The sequence below is a fragment of the Episyrphus balteatus genome, chromosome 2, assembly GCF_945859705.1.
Source record: "Episyrphus balteatus chromosome 2, idEpiBalt1.1, whole genome shotgun sequence".
Taxonomy (NCBI): Eukaryota; Metazoa; Arthropoda; class Insecta; order Diptera; family Syrphidae; genus Episyrphus; species Episyrphus balteatus.
Genome location: NC_079135.1, coordinates 77480855 through 77498816, shown reverse-complemented (window position 1 = coordinate 77498816; position 17962 = coordinate 77480855). Strand labels below are relative to the sequence as shown.

At 31.7% G+C, this 17962-nt stretch overlaps 3 protein-coding genes across 4 annotated transcripts in view; 2 read left to right on the top strand and 1 right to left on the bottom strand.

The window, feature by feature from the left end:
• The window catches only part of LOC129910517 (XK-related protein 4-like), a 141600-nt gene that overhangs the window by 17524 nt on the left and 106114 nt on the right, over positions 1 to 17962 (bottom strand). The gene's annotated exons all lie outside the window — the stretch shown is intronic.
• Positions 1289 to 4464, top strand: LOC129910513 (cullin-5). 2 transcript variants are annotated; one of them, XM_055987917.1, is made up of 3 exons: positions 1289 to 1678; positions 1743 to 1818; positions 1883 to 4464. In XM_055987917.1, exon 3 carries the CDS (start codon positions 2030 to 2032, stop codon positions 4355 to 4357), a length of 2328 nt encoding a protein of 775 aa, XP_055843892.1. In that variant the 5' UTR covers positions 1289 to 1678; positions 1743 to 1818; positions 1883 to 2029; the 3' UTR covers positions 4358 to 4464. The 2 variants fall into 2 exon arrangements, with proteins under 2 accessions (XP_055843892.1, XP_055843893.1); XM_055987918.1 differs by having other exon boundaries at positions 1743 to 1827.
• The window catches only part of LOC129910514 (inactive dipeptidyl peptidase 10), a 178366-nt gene continuing 172469 nt past the window's right edge, over positions 12066 to 17962 (top strand). Inside the window, exon 1 of the mRNA XM_055987920.1 lies at positions 12066 to 12435. The gene's annotated coding sequence lies outside the window, so the exon portion shown is untranslated. The remainder of the gene's footprint in view (positions 12436 to 17962) is intronic.

The window sequence follows — 17962 nt, the reverse complement described above, 5'->3', positions numbered from 1 at the left end:
GGTACGGGTAGAGGTAACGGTACTTATATGAAAAAAATTCCAAACTGACATATCAACGTTCAGATGTGGAATTTTTTTCATACAAATTTTAGCTCCCATACAAATTATCGAAAAATTTTAGCAGGGCTAAAATGAGTCCCATACAAATTATCGATAACTTGTATGGAAATTTTATCTCGGCTAAAATTTAGCGCGAACATTTTTCAACAATTATCGACCATTTCCGCGAAGAAACACGAAGAAAATTTGTTTTTATTTCAATTTATAATTTTTTCAAATGACATTTTATAAATTAAAACAAAAACAAATTTTTTGTTTACTGCGATTGAAATATAAAAATTAAAGGCCGACCTGACAGACTTGTGCCCATTTTTGACAAACAAATTTTGACAACGTTCGCAAGATATTACCTTATTAAAGGCTTGGCCACACCGGAGGGTACGCGGTAGCGGTACGGGTAGCGGCAACGATATTTGTATTAAACAAATTCCACACCCGAACGTTGATGTGTCAGTTTGGAATTTTTTCCATACAAATACCCGTACCGTTACCTGTACCTCTACCGCGTACCCTCCGGTGTGGCCAAGCCTTAAGGCTTGGCCACACCGGAGGGTATGCGGTAGAGGTACGGGTAGCGGTAACGATATTTGTATGAAAAAAATTCCACATCTGAACGTTGATGTGTCAGTTTGGAATTTTTTCCATACAAATACCCGTACCGTTACCTGTACCTCTACCGCGTACCCTCTGGTGTGGCCAAGCCTTTAAGGCTTGGCCACACCGAAGGGTACATGCGGTAGCGGTACGGGTAATTGTATGAAAAAAATTCCAAACTGGAACATCAAAATTCAGGTGTGGCAATTTTTTCATATAATTACCCGTACCGCTATCGCATGTACCCTTCGGTGTGGCCAAGCCTTTAAGGCTTGGCCACACCGGAGGGTACGCGGTAGCGGTACGGGTAGCGGCAACGATATTTGTATTAAAAAAATTCCACACCCGAACGTTGATGTGTCAGTTTGGAATTTTGTCCATACAAATACCCGTACCGTTACCTGTACCTCTACCGCGTACCCTCTGGTGTGGCCAAGCCTTTATGTGTACTGTGGGCTTTGGTAACAAAATGCCAGACAATCTCAGATCAAAATCTCACACCCAATAAAAATCAACCTTTTATTCTTCACCTGAACGCGACCAATAAAAAAAAAAATCAACAGATAACAAAAAAAAGTTAACGTCATTTTTGACTTTTCCATACAATTTATCGATAACTTCACCAAAATTCAACTTTTTTGGTAACAAAAATTTTTATTCTCTGTCCCGAGAATAATAACTCTTGGCCAATAAAACCACCGGCGAGAATTAAATTGTTATTGTAATTAAGTGTTAAATATCTACCAACAAATTAAACGTTTATTTTTTCCTGTTAAACAAATTAATTTAAACAATAAATTTGCATGTTTTGTTGTTTAGAGAGCGGTGTCCGTTTTAAATTTTTCATAATTTTTTTTTGTTGCAAAAAACGCACACACAAAGAAGAAATAATAATTATGACATTTCGCATACGTCAAGTTGAAAGTTTTCATTTTTCAGCGGTGTCTTCATTAAAATAAAAGTCGCGTAATTATCCAAATTATTCAACAAATAATTATAAAACAATTGCGTATATGTCCTAAAAGTAAATAAATACAAAGTAAAAAGCAATCAAACATTTGTCTAATCTTTTAATTATTTCCCCACAGGAATTGTCTCCAAATACATTTGCTGTTTACATCAAAATTCCTGTCAAACAACACACACACACTCAAACAATCTATAGTATAAAATGTACAATCTATTTCCAAATGCCTTTTTTACCAATAAAAATTATTAACTTTTTCAGAAGCAATCCTACTTGGCTAAAAGCAATTCAACATAACATGTAAATTGTCCATATATATTCGACAGTCTTATTTTTTCTGTCCAATTCGTTTCGGACTTGGAAACAAAACAACAAAAAAAAAAAAACCTACCAAACTAGCCATTAACCATGCTCAAGGGCAAAGGTCAGAGGACCTTCGAGGATGTGTGGCCTCACATGCGTTGTATTGTCCTCAAACTTCTTAAACAAGAAGCTGTCTCACAAGCCGAATGGCAAGACCTATTCTATGGTGTTCATTTGGTTTGTTTGTGGGATGACAAAGGAGCTAGCAAAATATACGATAGCCTAAAAAATGATATTGTAGAATTCATTGAGCACGCTCAGAAAAAAGTCCAAAACCAAAGCGGTGAGCAGGCCTTACTCAAATCCTACATCATTGAGTGGCGAAAATTCTTTACTCAAAGCAGCTACCTGCCACTTCCTTTCCGTCAGTTGGAAATAACTCTCCAAGGACGCTCTCTATCCTCCACAAATAACACGTCAACTATCAATCAAAAGAAAGCAAATAGCGACGAGAGTGTGGTACGTAAACTAATGTTAGATTCTTGGAATAAAAACATATTCATTGACATTAAAGACCATCTCCAAGAATCTGCCATGAAAATCGTTCATGCCGAACGAAACGGCGAGGCATACGATTGTCAATTGGTAATTGGAGTTCGTGAAAGCTATGTCAATCTTTGTTCAAATCCGGAAGATAAATTAGAAATTTATAGGGAACATTTCGAAGCAGCCTACCTAAAAGCCACGAATAGCTTTTATAATATCAAAGCGAGTGATCAGCAACAGACTAATGGTGTTCAGGCTTTTATGAAATATGCTGACGCTAAGATTCGGGAAGAGGAAATTAGAGCAAAGCGGTATTTGGAATCGAGCAGCTTTCATGCTCTCTCCCAATGCTGCATAAAGGTTCTCATTGGAGACCATTTGAATACAATCCTAGCAGAGTGTTCAACTCTCATTAAAACTCATGAAATTGAAAAACTAAATCTAATGTTCCGTCTGCTTGATCGAGTTCAAAACGGAGTTGAACCAATGCTCAGGGACTTAGAAAACCACATAGTCACTGCTGGTCTAGCAGATATCCTATCAGTTTCGGATGTAATCATCCAAGATTCGGAAAAATATGTCGAACGTTTATTAGAGCTTTTTAAAAAGTTTAGTGCCTTGGCTAAAAAAGCGTTTAATAACGATCCACGATTTCTAACCTCGCGCGATAAAGCATTTAAGACTGTGGTCAATGATATAAGCGTATTCAAACTTGAACTGCCAACTAATGTTTGTAATAGAGGCATTAAACATACAGCTCCAGAAAGTAAATGCCCAGAACTCCTAGCAAATTACTGCGATATGCTACTAAGACGGACACCGTTAAGTAAGCGTTTGACAACCGAACAAATTGATAGAAGATTAAGAGATGTCCTACTCGTTCTCAAATATGTTAATAATAAAGATGTCTTTATGAGATACCACAAAGTTCATTTAACACGAAGGCTTATTTTGGGCACGAGTGCGGATAGTGAAAAGGAAGAAGATATTGTTGAATGGCTTCGTGAGGTTGGAATGCCTGCAGACTATGTCAATAGATTAGCGAGAATGTTTCAAGATATTAAAGTTAGCGAGGATCTCAACACTTTGTTTCGAATGTCAACGACCCGGCATGATGCTATTAATATTAAAATTTTAAATGCAGGTGCATGGGCAAGGTGTTCAGATCGTGTGTCGGTAAGTCTTCCATTGGAGCTGGAAGATTATATACCTGATGTTGAAGAATTTTATAAGAAAAAACATTCCGGTAGAAAATTGCAATGGTATCATCATATGAGCAATGGAACTATAACATTTGTGAATAAAGTCGGTAGATATGATTTGGATGTAACGACATTTCAAATGGCTGTATTGTTTGCTTGGAATCATAGACCTGGCGATAGAATTACATATGAAAATTTGAGATTAGCAACAGAATTACCAGATCCTGAATTAAGACGGACATTATGGTCTTTGGTAGCATTTCCAAAGATTAAAAAACAAGTATTATTTATGGATCCTGTGGTTAGTTCATCTAAAGATTATACAGAAAATACTTCCTTTTATATCAATCAAGAGTTTTCGGTAGTGAAAAATGGAAAACTACAACGAAGGGGTAAAATGAATTTGATAGGACGTTTGCAATTAAGTACAGAACGATCACAACAAGAAGATAATCATTCCATTGTACAACTTAGAATATTGCGTACACAAGAAGCCATTATTAAGATTATGAAAATGCGTAAACGAATTAAGAATGCATCGTTGCAGGCGGAATTAATTGATATATTGAAAAATATGTTTTTGCCGTCGAAGAAAATGATTAAAGAACAGCTGGAATGGTTGATAGAACATAAGTATATGCGTCGTGATGATGATGACATTAATACGTTTCTTTACATGGCATAAATTTATAGTAATAATAATTGTTAAAATTGTATCTAAAATAACAATTGCAGTACTGTGTAAAGTGATGAAGAATTTTTGTGTTTGTATTTATATTTTATGCATTAAAAAGAGAAAAAAAAAACAATGATTTTTGTCTATGTTTGTTTTATTTAATTTCAGCACAAAGAAAGTAAAATTAACAAATTGGAATGTTTAAAATCAATTTCTAATATATTTTAATCTAAATTGAAGATGATTACGTGTAGACTACTGCATTGGCCTCTGTACAGTTTTTACTTGCGATATATGTAGGTACTATAATATATAAAGTTATGCATTTGTACAAATACGGCTCCAACGATAAAAAAAAATCAAATGTAAATTTTTAGGCAAGGTCTATTTTTTGATGAATTTTTTTTTTCAAAAACCTGCCGTAGGACCATTTTTTTCAAATCAGATTTTCTGCCAAACTTCTAATTCCATTTCAACGAAATATTTAATACAGAAGCACCTTTAATAAGAATTTTAAATAAAATTTTGAAAAAAGTTATTTTTGAAAAAAATTTGAAACATTTTAGCAACTTGAACTTAACTTATGAGGTCATTTTGACGAGGTTCTTGTCTACATTATACACCGTTTTCAAAAAAGGTATAAAACATATTTCTAGGGCCGATCAAAAAGTTTGCGCGGTCGAAAAAAAGTTTATTGTGCTACAAATTTGTCTTCAAAGTAAAATATTTCCTACCGAGCTGACTATTTAGGTCCATTTTCTTCACTCGGAGTTGAACATAACTTGAGAATTTTTAATATAAAAATTCTAAAGTTTTGTTCAACTCCGAGTGAAGAAAATGGACCTAAGTCAGCTGACTGTGCGCACACTAACAGCCCAACCCGACTTAACTATCGGCCGATAGAAAATCTATAGTTTCCAAAAATTTACCAATTATAACCTTTTTATTACATTTTAAAATGTTGCTTTCAAACAAAAAAGTCAAAAAACAATGAAAAAGAGCCTATTTTTGAAGAAGTACATTTTTGTCTTCTTTCATTAGTACAAAGTTTTAAGGTTCCGTTCTGAAACCAAGCATCAAGCAATTTAGCAAACCAAAGGATTAACTGGCTGAACACAATGGAAATTCGCTTGTGGCAAAGAAAAACGCCGTGGTACAAGGTGTCAAATAAAATCGCTCAAAATGTAGAAAAGATGAACAGAATTATGTGGCGCACTAAAATATCAATTGCCTTGAAAAAAAAATAATATTAACTGAGCAACCACATTAGAAACGTCAAAAGTCATTGCGCTTGTAGCTTGAAGTAAAAGTCGACTCGACTTGTACCACAGCGAATTTCCTTGCCACAGCCACAGCTACGTATTCTGGCACCAATATACTAATTTCATACTTTTTAACTTTGACAGCGACACAAGACACAAGCCACAGACACACATTCTGGTCTACCAGTAAATCGTTACCTTTTTAACTTTTTTTCATTTTTTTAAAGGAGAATGGGCAAGTTTGTATGGAATGTGGACGTTGCGCGGCCAGGAATGAATTTGTTATTTTTTGATGTAATTAAGGTTTAAATATATTGTGGAGAAGTTTTATCCTTCTGACGTACTCCAAAAACGGATAAAATGCATTTTTGCATATAACACTTTATGCAGATTGTCTCAAAGTTGTATCTTATGTGTGTATTTAAAGTGCAAAATACGATACTCTTTCATTTTCCCTAAATCTGAAGACCTTTATCTTGAATATCCAACCACTAGAACCCAAACTATAAGCATTTTAAAACAACAGTTTCAAGACTATTTTGAGAGTTTCGTTATTCAATTTTTTGTTAGTTTGAATTGCTTGAAAACTTTCGAACAAAATCTTGAAGTGATTGCCTTAAAAATCTTATATTATGAGTTCTATTGGTCGGATTTTCAAGAGTAATGACTTCAGACTCAGGGAAAATGGCAGAACATCATATTTTATGTTCCAAATAAAAATATAAACCAATTTGTCGTTCATACATTGAATAATGCATTAACGATACTAATACTGCATTTTCTTACATTCTTAACGCAATACTGCGAAACGTCCATAGTAAAAGTTTTTCCTAAGTTATAGTCCTTTCATTTGATACCAATTTTATTAATGGCCGCTCAACGTCCAAAATGCCCATTCTCCTTTACTAATTTTGAGCAATGATGTTTAGGGCCAGTTTGTTCACAGTCGATTATCTTTTAATTGAGGATTGTTCCATATAAAAATCGTTGATTCGAGTGTGAACAAACCGACCCTTAGTTTAAGATGTTTAGTAGCCTGTGTTCACTTTAGCTACCTCTACACCCGACCAACGCAACGTATCAAAACAAAGGGTGTTTTCATAAACGTCTGCCTAACTTAGGCCTGCGTTAGTCGTGTTCATAAAGTCAGATCTGCGATCGGACTAACTTAGTCCAACTGCAGTTCTGCTGTTCATAAACGTCAATATGTCGTCAACATCGGGCAGATTGCGCAGCCAAAATTTTATTGCTGCAGAACTCAAAAAGAAATTTATTTGACTCTTGATTCGATTTTTTTTTGTTAATAAATTTAAATATTGTTAAAAAAAATGAAAAGCAAACATATTAATTAGGGTGGTGCAAAAAATGTTTCTTCTTTTATTTTTCGAAAAATTTAAATTTAAATGACACAGAAAATTTCGAAATCGTGTTTTTTGAGATAATGAGTTTATATTAAATTTTTTTCGTATTAGGGTGGCTCTAAAAAATGTTATCTTTTACAGTTGCTTGAAGAATTCCAAAAAAATCAACGTGGATATTGTTTTGACCAAATTATCGAAGAAAAAAAAAATTTCCATTAGGGTGGTTCAAAAATTTTTTTTTTTTTAATTAATTACAAAAATTATTTTTAACTGCAGAGAAAGTTGGTAAAACATGGTTTATGAAATGTAATGTAAAATTGGGGTAGGTATTTTCGAATTAGGGGGCTCAGAAAAATGGTATAGTTAACATTTACGCTTGGAATATAACCAAATTCAATTTAATTAATTCGGCATGAATTTAATATTACTATAGCAAAAACGCACTTAACAAACTTTCTGTGCACTAAAAATCATTTTTTTTTCAAACGCATAAAAAAACTTTCTTGAACACCCTAATTAAAAATATTTTTTCCATAGATAATTTGTTTTAAATGTGAACTACTCGGTGTTTTTATTATTTTTTTTTTAGAAGAAAGTATTTTTTTTTAGCCACCCTAACGTAACACGGCTTACAAATTTTTCGTGTTATTAAAAACAATATTTTCGGGAACTGAAAAAGAAATATTTTTTTGCTTAAACAAAACTCATTCTGTGGCAATTTTTTTATATTTTTTTTCTGACGTTTATGAACACTCAGTGACTGCTGAAAATTGTACCAACGCAGGCCTGCAAACATTCTGCAGAATTGGTGTGTTCATTAATGCAGCAAAGCAGAAAGACGATTGGACTGACGCAGATTTCCGACGTTTATGAAAACACCCAAAAATTTGAACTTCATCGGCTTAAGACTTGGTCACACCTCAGTAACTCACAAACATATTTTAAGCAAAACAATCCAACGATACCTATGCACCAGCTGTAATACAACAATGAGTCTAAATCACCTTCTCGAAAACTGCCAATCAATCAATCAATTTTCAAACGCACATCGATCTTATTCGTATTAAAAAATCCAACTTCCTGAAATATTGAAAATGTAAATAAATTCCTTACTGAATTTAACTTAGGGCCAATTTTTCAATAAGCAGATAAACCTCAGTTAGAGCTTATTCCTAGGAATACATTTTTTTTTATATTGACATTTATTCTTCTGATAGTCTAACTGACGATTGAAAAATCAGGGCTTAAATGTGTTAATTTAAATTGCAAGCCAAGCAGAGCTTCGCAGCTAGGCTCTCTTTTTTTTATATTACCTTGTAATTTTAATTACTAGATAATAAATTATAATAATAATAATAATATTATACATTCAGCGTTCTTTACTACTACCTACTACTTCAAGAATAAGCGTTGACATTAAACATTTTTTGGAAATGCCATATCAGCTTAAAACCTGTATTTTACATTTTTTTTACTTGCTTTATATATGTAGGTACTATAGGGCAATTTTAGGATTCGGAAAAAAAAATCGACATCGAATTTTACATGACATTACGATGATAGAGAATGGCAAAAGGTGGGTCTGTCTGTCTGTCTGTCCGTCCGTGTCCGTCTGTAAGAACCTCGAGCTTCAGCCTAAACTACTGGAGCTATTTTCTTCAAACTTGGTAGTTAACAGTTTAAGGTGATTCCCTAGAGGACAAATTGAAATTTTGTTTTTAGGATCAAAACTAACGGTACCTGTCGTACAACGGAAATAGAAAAGTTAATTTATTTTAATAACGGTTCTAATGATTTTGATTAAAATATTTGTGTGTAGTATTACACATAAGAGCCAACTTTTGAAATTAAAAAAATATTTTTGTACCGTTATTAACGGTACTTATCATAGAACGGTTTTTTTTTTATTTATGAATTTCTCGTAAACGACAAAACAAATTTCGACTAAAATTTGTAGGTATTAAAAAACGGTAAAATAAACGTTATTAAAAACTTTTAAAATTTTTCAAAAAAACACATTTTTGGATTTTTAAAAATATATGTCAAATTTTTTTTTTCAAAAATCGATTTTTTGAAAACGGGTTGATGAATTTTATCGAAATTTCGTTTTTAAGTGTTGAACAATATTTTCTTAAAAATGGCATACCTACCAACTTTTTTTTTGAATAATCATTTTTAGCAAAAAAAAAACAAAACCGACTTCCATGGATGAAAACTGGGTTTTATGGTTTTAAAATAGTTCCTATGGCTAAAAGTGAACGAAATTGAAATGGGACCACACTGCAGCCACCAGCTTTCCAATACAAAAAGAATTATCAAAATTATCACGCAGTCCAAAGTTATGCGGTAACAAACATAAAAAAAAAAAAAAAAAAATACAGACGAATTGAATACCTCCTCCTTTTTGGAAGTCGGTAAAAATGTTAGAAAATTTTTGTATGCCTATAAAAAATTATTTTTTTAAAAAACGGCTCCAACGATTTTCGAAATTTTTTTCTAAAAATTCCTTTTTGTGCAAGAAATCAAATTGCATACTTGGTTTTGTTTTAAAATTCATTCAAATCGGTGTTTCACAAAAAAGTGTCTTTATGAAGGTGAAAATACCTTTTTTGAAATTGTGAATACAATATTCGAATTCTTCGGAAAATTCTATATCAATCTCATATATAATTCTCTATAAAATAGTGAGACCGAAAAAAGTTCTAGCGACATGAAAAAGTATACACCAAATTCGCAAAAAAGAGGTGTGCCTACAGAGGGTTAATTATAAAAATATATTTTATTTCTTTGTACACTACTTACATACATAAATGAAAATCCTTAAAAATAACAAAATTTAAATTTTCTCTAATATTTTTCGGTAAAAAGCTTTAACATAAGAGTTACTTTTACCATGAGAGCAAGTACGTGCGACCCCAGTCGTGCATATTATTTCTATAAATTTGCATTATATATCGTCGGTTCAGAGAAAAAACTCACTAACTGCTATTAAACCTGTGTAGTTAGTGAGTTTTTTCTTTGGACCGACGATTATGTATCTCAAGCAGGGTTCCCAGGTTTTCAAAATAAAAATCCCCTTTTTTTTAACACTAAAACGTTTATTTTTCCCCTTTTTCGTAAAAAAATTCCCCTTTTTTCCAGAAAAAAATGCAAGTATTTATTTTTTTAAAATTTTTTTATTAAATATTTTTTTAAACATATTAGTTTTGTATTAAATTTATTCATAAAAATAAAAACTTTGTAATGGCCATAAGTAAATAAAAAATATTAACAAAAATGAAGCTCAAAATTCATATTTCAGTCAAAATAAAATTTATGAAGTATGGAACTACTTCATAAATTTTATTTTGAGGGTTAATCGAAAATATCAGTGCTAATTTAATACAAAATGGATATTATTTTCTATATTTAATGTATTTTTGGAAATCATATAGTATTTATGCCGATTAAGGCATGCTTTTTTAACAACGATGTATTAAAAATGAATAAGTGTTTTTTTTTTACTTTTATTTTTTTTTACTACCCCTGGCTGAAAATTTCGTTTGATATACCCAAAAAAGTACAGATTCCCTTAATGAAATATTTTGAGGAGTGATTTAAAAAATGGAAGCACCCTAGTTTTTAGTAGAGCTGTCAAATTAAAAAATCCACTTAGCGTGGAATACGATAGTTTATTTCGAAATTAAGTTTTATTTAAATTGATTCCATTGTTCAAAGATTGTGTCTAACGTTTTTGTAAGTTTAAATTTTTCCCCTTTTAGATATTTTTTCCCCTTTCTTATCCCCGTCCCCTATTTTATCCCTTTCGTCTAAGAAAATCGGCAAAAATGGTGATTTTCCCCTCAACCTGGGAACCCTGATCTCAAGTCACAGTAAGCTTCTTTGACTTTCAAAGAATTGTTTAATTTATCATCGCTCCTAGAATCGGTTAGTTTACTTATGGCGTTTTCGATTGGAAGTCTGGAAGCGTCCGGAATCATTCTGAAAAAGTTTTATTCACACAAAACTATTAGTTTTGTGCGAATAAAACGCTTTCAGAATGATTCCGGACGCTTCCGGACTGCCAATCGAAAACGCCATTAATTTTAACTCACATAACGTTTCATTTAACGAAAAGTGACACAATTTTTTTGTTAGATAAATGTCCTTAAAGTTAACGTTTTCCATTTTTGTATCAACAGTTAAATGTTTTTAAGAGAAGTGAAAAAAAAATGTTACGCATACGCCATAGTGACCCAATTTTCTCTCTTTTATTATGCTTCTTATGAGTTGAGGTTGCAACAAATAGTATTTTCCAATATTTTAAGGATATAAATATTATATTTTGATAATATTTTATTTATATTTCAAGATTTTTGTGTGTCATCACAAAGGTTTTACTTGTGATCATTTATTAAATAATGAGCTATCTTTTGTGTTAAGAAGTTTTTTTTTTTTAAGGAGAACTCCTGAAAGCTTTTCTTTTACAAACAAATAAAAAAAATTGTTTATAGAATTCTGGAGACCAATTAGTCGCATTCTCTATCATCGTAATGTCATGGGTGCTTGTTATCTCGAGTTGGTTTTTTTTTAACGAATCCTTTAAGTATCTATGTATGTATATTAAAACATAATCTCACACAGAAGTGATAATCACAAAGCAGCAACTCTGGCACACTCGAGTACTTGGTATAGAAATTTACTATGTTGGAGATACTATTGCAGCGGAATTTATATTTTGTTTGAGATTTTTATTTTTGAAGAGTTTCTCAACAACTCTCTTATACTCTTAAGTCAACCCAAATCTGTGTTTGACACACCACCGGATGGGATGCTGTGGATTTTTACTGTGGTTAACTTCAAAAGACTTTTGGGGTGAAAGCTTTTTGAGAACTTCTGTGTTTTTTGGTCCATATTCAATCTCCATGTTATTTTTTCTCGTCGAACATGGTGGCAATGACTTCAAACTGATTTCCATGACTCGAAACTAAAATAATACAGCCGATGTTAGGGTTGCTAACCGCACTAAAAAATACGAAAACAAAACATCTAAAATGTCATCATGCCAACAAGTTGTAGTAGTATGATTTGGTCCTTACTATCGCTTAAGCGTACGGCAGCAAGAAGCGGGTGACAGTGAAAAGAGAGACGAGTTTAATTAAATCAAATGTACATCGTGTTGTCGTATCGTATTTAAAGTTTTTTTTTCTTCTTTAATTTGAAATAAGTTTAAAGTTTTTCGCTTTAAATTTTTAAACTGTTTCGGTATTTTGAAAATTATACAAATAAATATGGTAATTTTTTGGATAGCGGTATGTGACAAACAATTTGGTGGGTCAATCAAATTGATTGATTTGTGAAAAACAAAATATGGAGAGACCTTTTTTAAATAAATGAAATCTAGAACTAAACATTTCGTAGTGATAGTTTGCAGCTGTTTTAGTGGAAATACAACCAAAAGTTTTAAGATCCAAATCCAAACTAGGTATGTGTAGTTGTAAATTTTTAATGCAATATTCTTTTCAATCCTTTTGTATTGTGTGACTATAAGAAAATGTGTTCTAAAGAAAAACCTCATATTGTATCCTCGATGACAAATGCAAGGAATAGAATTTTTTTTTTTACGAGGATGGAATAGGGCCAAGGGAGTCAAGAGTCAACCCATTTGAGCTTGAACTTTTTTTTTTTTTCATTAAATCAAACACAATGAATATAATATAGTATATTTCATTGTTCCAGAAGACTCCTGAGGAAATAAATGTATTGTCCTGCAGTTTCTTTGGGGGGTTTTCTTCAGAATGCTTGCTGCACATTATAACTCTGGGTAACCTTACCCATTTCTTTTATTTTTTTTGAATTCCAGTTCCAACATCTACTTAGTATTCATTATATGTTTACTTAAAGCAATGAATATTTCTTAAAAACAAGATCCTTGAGTTGTGTATACATAGCGTGACACAGTGCAAGTTAATTGGAAAACGTGCTTTTGAAAAAATTTCCTCAACGGGATTAAAGTGTCTGTAATATTTGACATGGTTTTGAACTTAAGAAAATACTAAAAAAAAGGGAGTAAGTTCGGATTTTTTAAGGTGTAATGTGAAAACAATTTATATTTTATGATGGGAATTTAGAGCACTTGATTCAAATATTCATTGATATTGATTATAAAAAACACGAAAGACAATATTTATATATTAAGGATTTTCACAAAAATATATTTTTTTCTTCTTGTTGCTAAGTTTAAGAAAATAAAAAGCAGAACACCATTAATATAGGAAGCAGAGATTCAACTCCATTAGTTTGCGAAATGAATAAGAAAATAAAACGATGCCTTCCACATTCATTTACTAGTAATATTTTTTCACATTTAGTATGGAATGTAAATACTTTTGGCTGACTAGTTACACGTTGTGGAACGCATTCATTTTTCGTTACAAGTGAGGTAAGTAGGTACCTACATAATAATGTAAATATTAGCATGTTTTACTCAACGTATGAAATCATATAAATATACAATTTTTTAAAAATTCTTATAGCATTGAAAAATATCTATGAACAACTGTTATACAGAAAAACCGTTGTTTTACTGAAATACGTGTTTTTATACCCTTAAACATATTGTTGCACGCGTATATTTTTAATTTTACCAGAGTTGCGCACTAGACTTTATTTTGAAATAGTTCCACAACGTGCATTTGGTTTTGGACACACAGTCGAATCCCTCTAAGTAGAACTTCCCTCGAACTCGAACTTTTTCGCCATTTTCGATGAGAATTTTTGAAGAAAAAAAGAATATATTCCCTCCAATTCAAATTTCCCTCGAACTCGAACCAATTTTTATGTCCCGAGAAAAATCGACTTAGAGGGAGTCGACTGTATTTCCAATTTCTGATTATGTTATCTCAAAGGAGTACTGAAAAACTTAAAACTTTTCAAACTAACAGTTGAAAACATGAGTTCCAAAAGTGCCATTGAAATGTTATTCATAATTTTTTTTGATAAAATATGGGTTTTGCGATTATTTTGAGTCCTTAAAATGGCATGGCGAAGCAAAAGACGATTCCGATATCACTTTTGGAACACCTTTTTTGACCATATATTTGTTTTAAAAGCAATTTTTTACCATACAAACTAAATTGAGTCGCTTTGGAATGCAATGTTGAAAATTTCCAGCAAATGTTAAAATATTTCATATTTAATACCTACAAAAAATACAGCAATCAATTTTTTTGAGTTGGCACTTCTCGACTCAAAATTGTATTTCTCAGAGAATAGCTTAAATTTTGCATTTTTACGTTATAAAGCTTCTATTTGTAAACCAAATAAGGGTAAGTTGGAGGAGTCAAACTTTTTTGCATTTTGTGAAACTGGATCATCGTTTATCAGTTCGATTATGTGCGAGAAAAATTAACTACCGATAAATTTGTTAGATTTCTACGAACAAAATTTAAGAAGCAAACGTAAGTAATACATACATTACATCTTTGACGATTGTATAGAGTTAATAAGGACAAACTATACAGAGTCTATATTAAAATTGTTTGAAAAAATTTGGAGGCATTTATCAGCTCTGTGGAAGCAATCAACAATAGCCCCGTTCCATTGGAGTCGGTAGTTTAGTCATGAGTTGATGATCTAATACATTTACTACGTCCCAGAGGAACAGGGCTAATATCAAAGATTTCCGGAAAGGTTGAAGAAGTACTTAAAACAACACAAGGGTTCCATGAGTACATCAGCGATTTCAAAAATTAATTTTTTATCAACCTTTAAAGTGTCTTAAAAGAAAAAAAAAACGTTACACATACGCCATAGTGACCCAACTCTCTTTCTTTCTTATTACCTATGTTTTTATTAGTTTAATAAAACTAATAAATAACCGTTTGATTGTTTGGTGAGAAAAAGAATACATTTATTCAATCATCTTTAATACTTAAAGTCAGCGATGCAGCCTATTGCCAGAGTGTCTTCGAGAGCAGTGGCAAAAACATTCGAATACTCAACTCATCAAAAACAAAAACAACAATTTAGTCGAAGGAATTAATGTCTGGTAAATGCATACTAGGGATAGTTTGTCAGATCAAAAAAAAAGAAGTTAAAGAATTAACCCTTAACAACACCAGGTGAGCAAATAAGAACAAATTTCTATGCCTATGCTAATGATATTGACACTTTCGGGCAAAGAAGAAGTTGCAGTGATGAATTTGTTTCTATTGAAAGCCAAGATAAGAAAAACAGTCACTTTTACCTAAAAAATAACTATAATTAATTGTGTTTTCTTTCTATTTAACGTTCCATAATTTGGTCATTGTATAGATTTTCGTAGATAAAATGAAACTGGTCAGCCTTTAGCCGCTTTTTTTTCTAGGTGGTAGACTTTTCATGAGTAGAAATTTGGTACAACAAATGCACAGTACCGGTCATATCTTCTCGAGCAGAAGATCATGCATCGATTGAAGTACTGTAGATTTACTATAATCATCTACTCATGAATAGTCTAGCACCTCCTGATGTTAATTTAGTTTCAGAGTAAATAACTTTTTTCGGGTGAAGAAGTTCAAATTTTGTATTTTCACAAAAATTTTGAGGGGAAATAAGAAACTAGTTTAGAGGAAAATGTAAATTTAAATTTCTTAATTCTTCTATATTTCTCCTGAAAAGGTTTTTCGTGTCGTTGGATGTTTGTTAAAAGTTGTGGAATAGAAGTAAAACATTTCACCTTGAGTTTTTTCTTTAATAAATCTTTGATCTTTGAATTGTATATAAATAACTATTAATTTAAAACTTAATGTTTTAAGTTAATGGTATTAACATCTTCTGAATGTTCAAAACAAAATTAAACTTCAAGAATGTGGGATGTTGTTTTTTTTTTATGAGCGATTTGCATACAAATTTGTCTTTAATATTTTATATAATTTTGTGGTAAATGATTTTTTCTAAAAAGAAAATATCATTTACGATAAAAACCTCAACATGAAATTTATGTTCTCAAGAAAAGCGTTTAGACCTTAATTCATTTTTAGGGGTGTATCTTAATATAAGAGTAGACACCACAACCCTGATGTAAAAACCCCAGATAAAATCACAACGACTGCTATGGGATGTATTTATTAACACATTTTTGTAATGACCTTCTGAGTTCTGAGCGTAAATGTATATGTACAGTACATATCTCTTGGTCTTAATAGTTATGGGCTGGGCACTATCATCAACGCACATGAAAACCCTCTCTCTAAATAGCTTCTTCAGCATACCAGATTAATTGTAATATTCAACTTAGCACTCATAATTGCATAATGTATGTAGGAGTAGGTACGTGATAAATGAAAACATAAATAAAATACACAACTTGGTTGCACGTACTTGGTACTGTATAATAGTTAAAGTGGCTGAAGGGGTTATTACATTGCTACATACATATATAAAACAAATATGGCAAAAGAATGCGTTCCACAAGTGACAAAGAAATGTGGTGCAAAAATATTTTTTTTTAGTATCACTTTTGGAACAAAGTTTTTTCTGTCACATTTGCCTCATTTAATGAAAACGTTTTTTGTATCCTACTGAACAATATGGAAATACATTTCAATAAGTTGACTTTAAGTTTTTTTTCCGTCGAAAGAAATGTTTACTTATTTAAAGAAAAATAATCAAACTTCGATAGTAACGACATGAAGTTCGATTGTATTTGCAAATATCGTTATCCTTGTGGATGACGAGATAATAAACGTGTATGTCACGTTTCATGAAGGTTCGTAAAAGTTTTTTTTTTCTTCACGTCTTTGAAATAGAAATGTAGATACGTACAGGATGTCATCTCTCAACATCAGAATATCATCAAAATACAATAAAATGTTATGACCCTTTTTTTTACACCACGGAAAAGAGTGGTGTTTGGAATAAATTATTATTATCGATGAATTCCTTGCCTATTTCATCAAAATTGAAGGGAAGTGGTTTTAGTATGAATGTTCAAATATATCTTCATGAAATGTGAAGCATGAAGTCCTTAATAAAAAAAAAAAGAAAACAAATTTATGCACGTCCATACGTAAGTTCTTATATTACCAACTTAACACTTCATAGCTGAAAGTTTGGAAAGTACTGGATAATTAATATCGTTAACACAATTTTTGAACTCTGAGCCTTGGAAAATCTCCCATTAGATGTGTGATGTGTAATTATAATTAAGGCTTGGAAAACTTATGTTTGTTTAAGAATTTTTGATTAATTTTTGTTTTTGCAAACAAGCACTTGTGGGGAACATTTTCAAGGATTACATAGGTAATGGCCCGAATTTTTATCAGTTGTTGAATATTAAATTTTATAACTTAGTCCAGCTTATTAGTCAGTAAGGACTAAGGACACCTTAATTGCTTGGCTTTTAACTTTGCTATATCCACTTTCTTTAAACCTAAAGATCTAAAGATTGATACAAAATGTTGTAGGTTGATATGAGCTGATTTAAATTTTAAGAGGTTGGATGAACTCTAAATTGCTGAGTAATTTGTCAAAAAATATACATAACCAAAGACCGAGAACAGTGACAACACATTGAAAAAATCTAAACTTCGGTTCCAGCACCTCCGATTAAGTCCAAAACGAATGGGTCAAAAGCCACAAAGATATGGAGTATTTTCGAAAATTTCTTGATGGAAATTGAAAATAGTTCAATGAACCAGCAAAAAATTATAACAAATATATAAACGTTATTTAAAGTGAAGTATTCATAACAACGCTCGCCGAACTAGGCAAAGATATTTCGAAGCTAATATCAAAATGAGTTTCGGGATACGATTTCATTATTGCAGAAATTCTCAGACTTATCCCCTCCAAAAAGGATTAAATTAACTTATGTATGTTCAATAAATAATACTCATAGGTTAGAGGTGGATCCGATCTAATGGAAAGTTGCAAAATTTATAATGTTCTTGACAACTGAGCAAACTATCTTATGAGAAGAAGTCGTACCGCCCATTTCTCTCCTTCCTGCAATATCAAAAGTCTTTGAG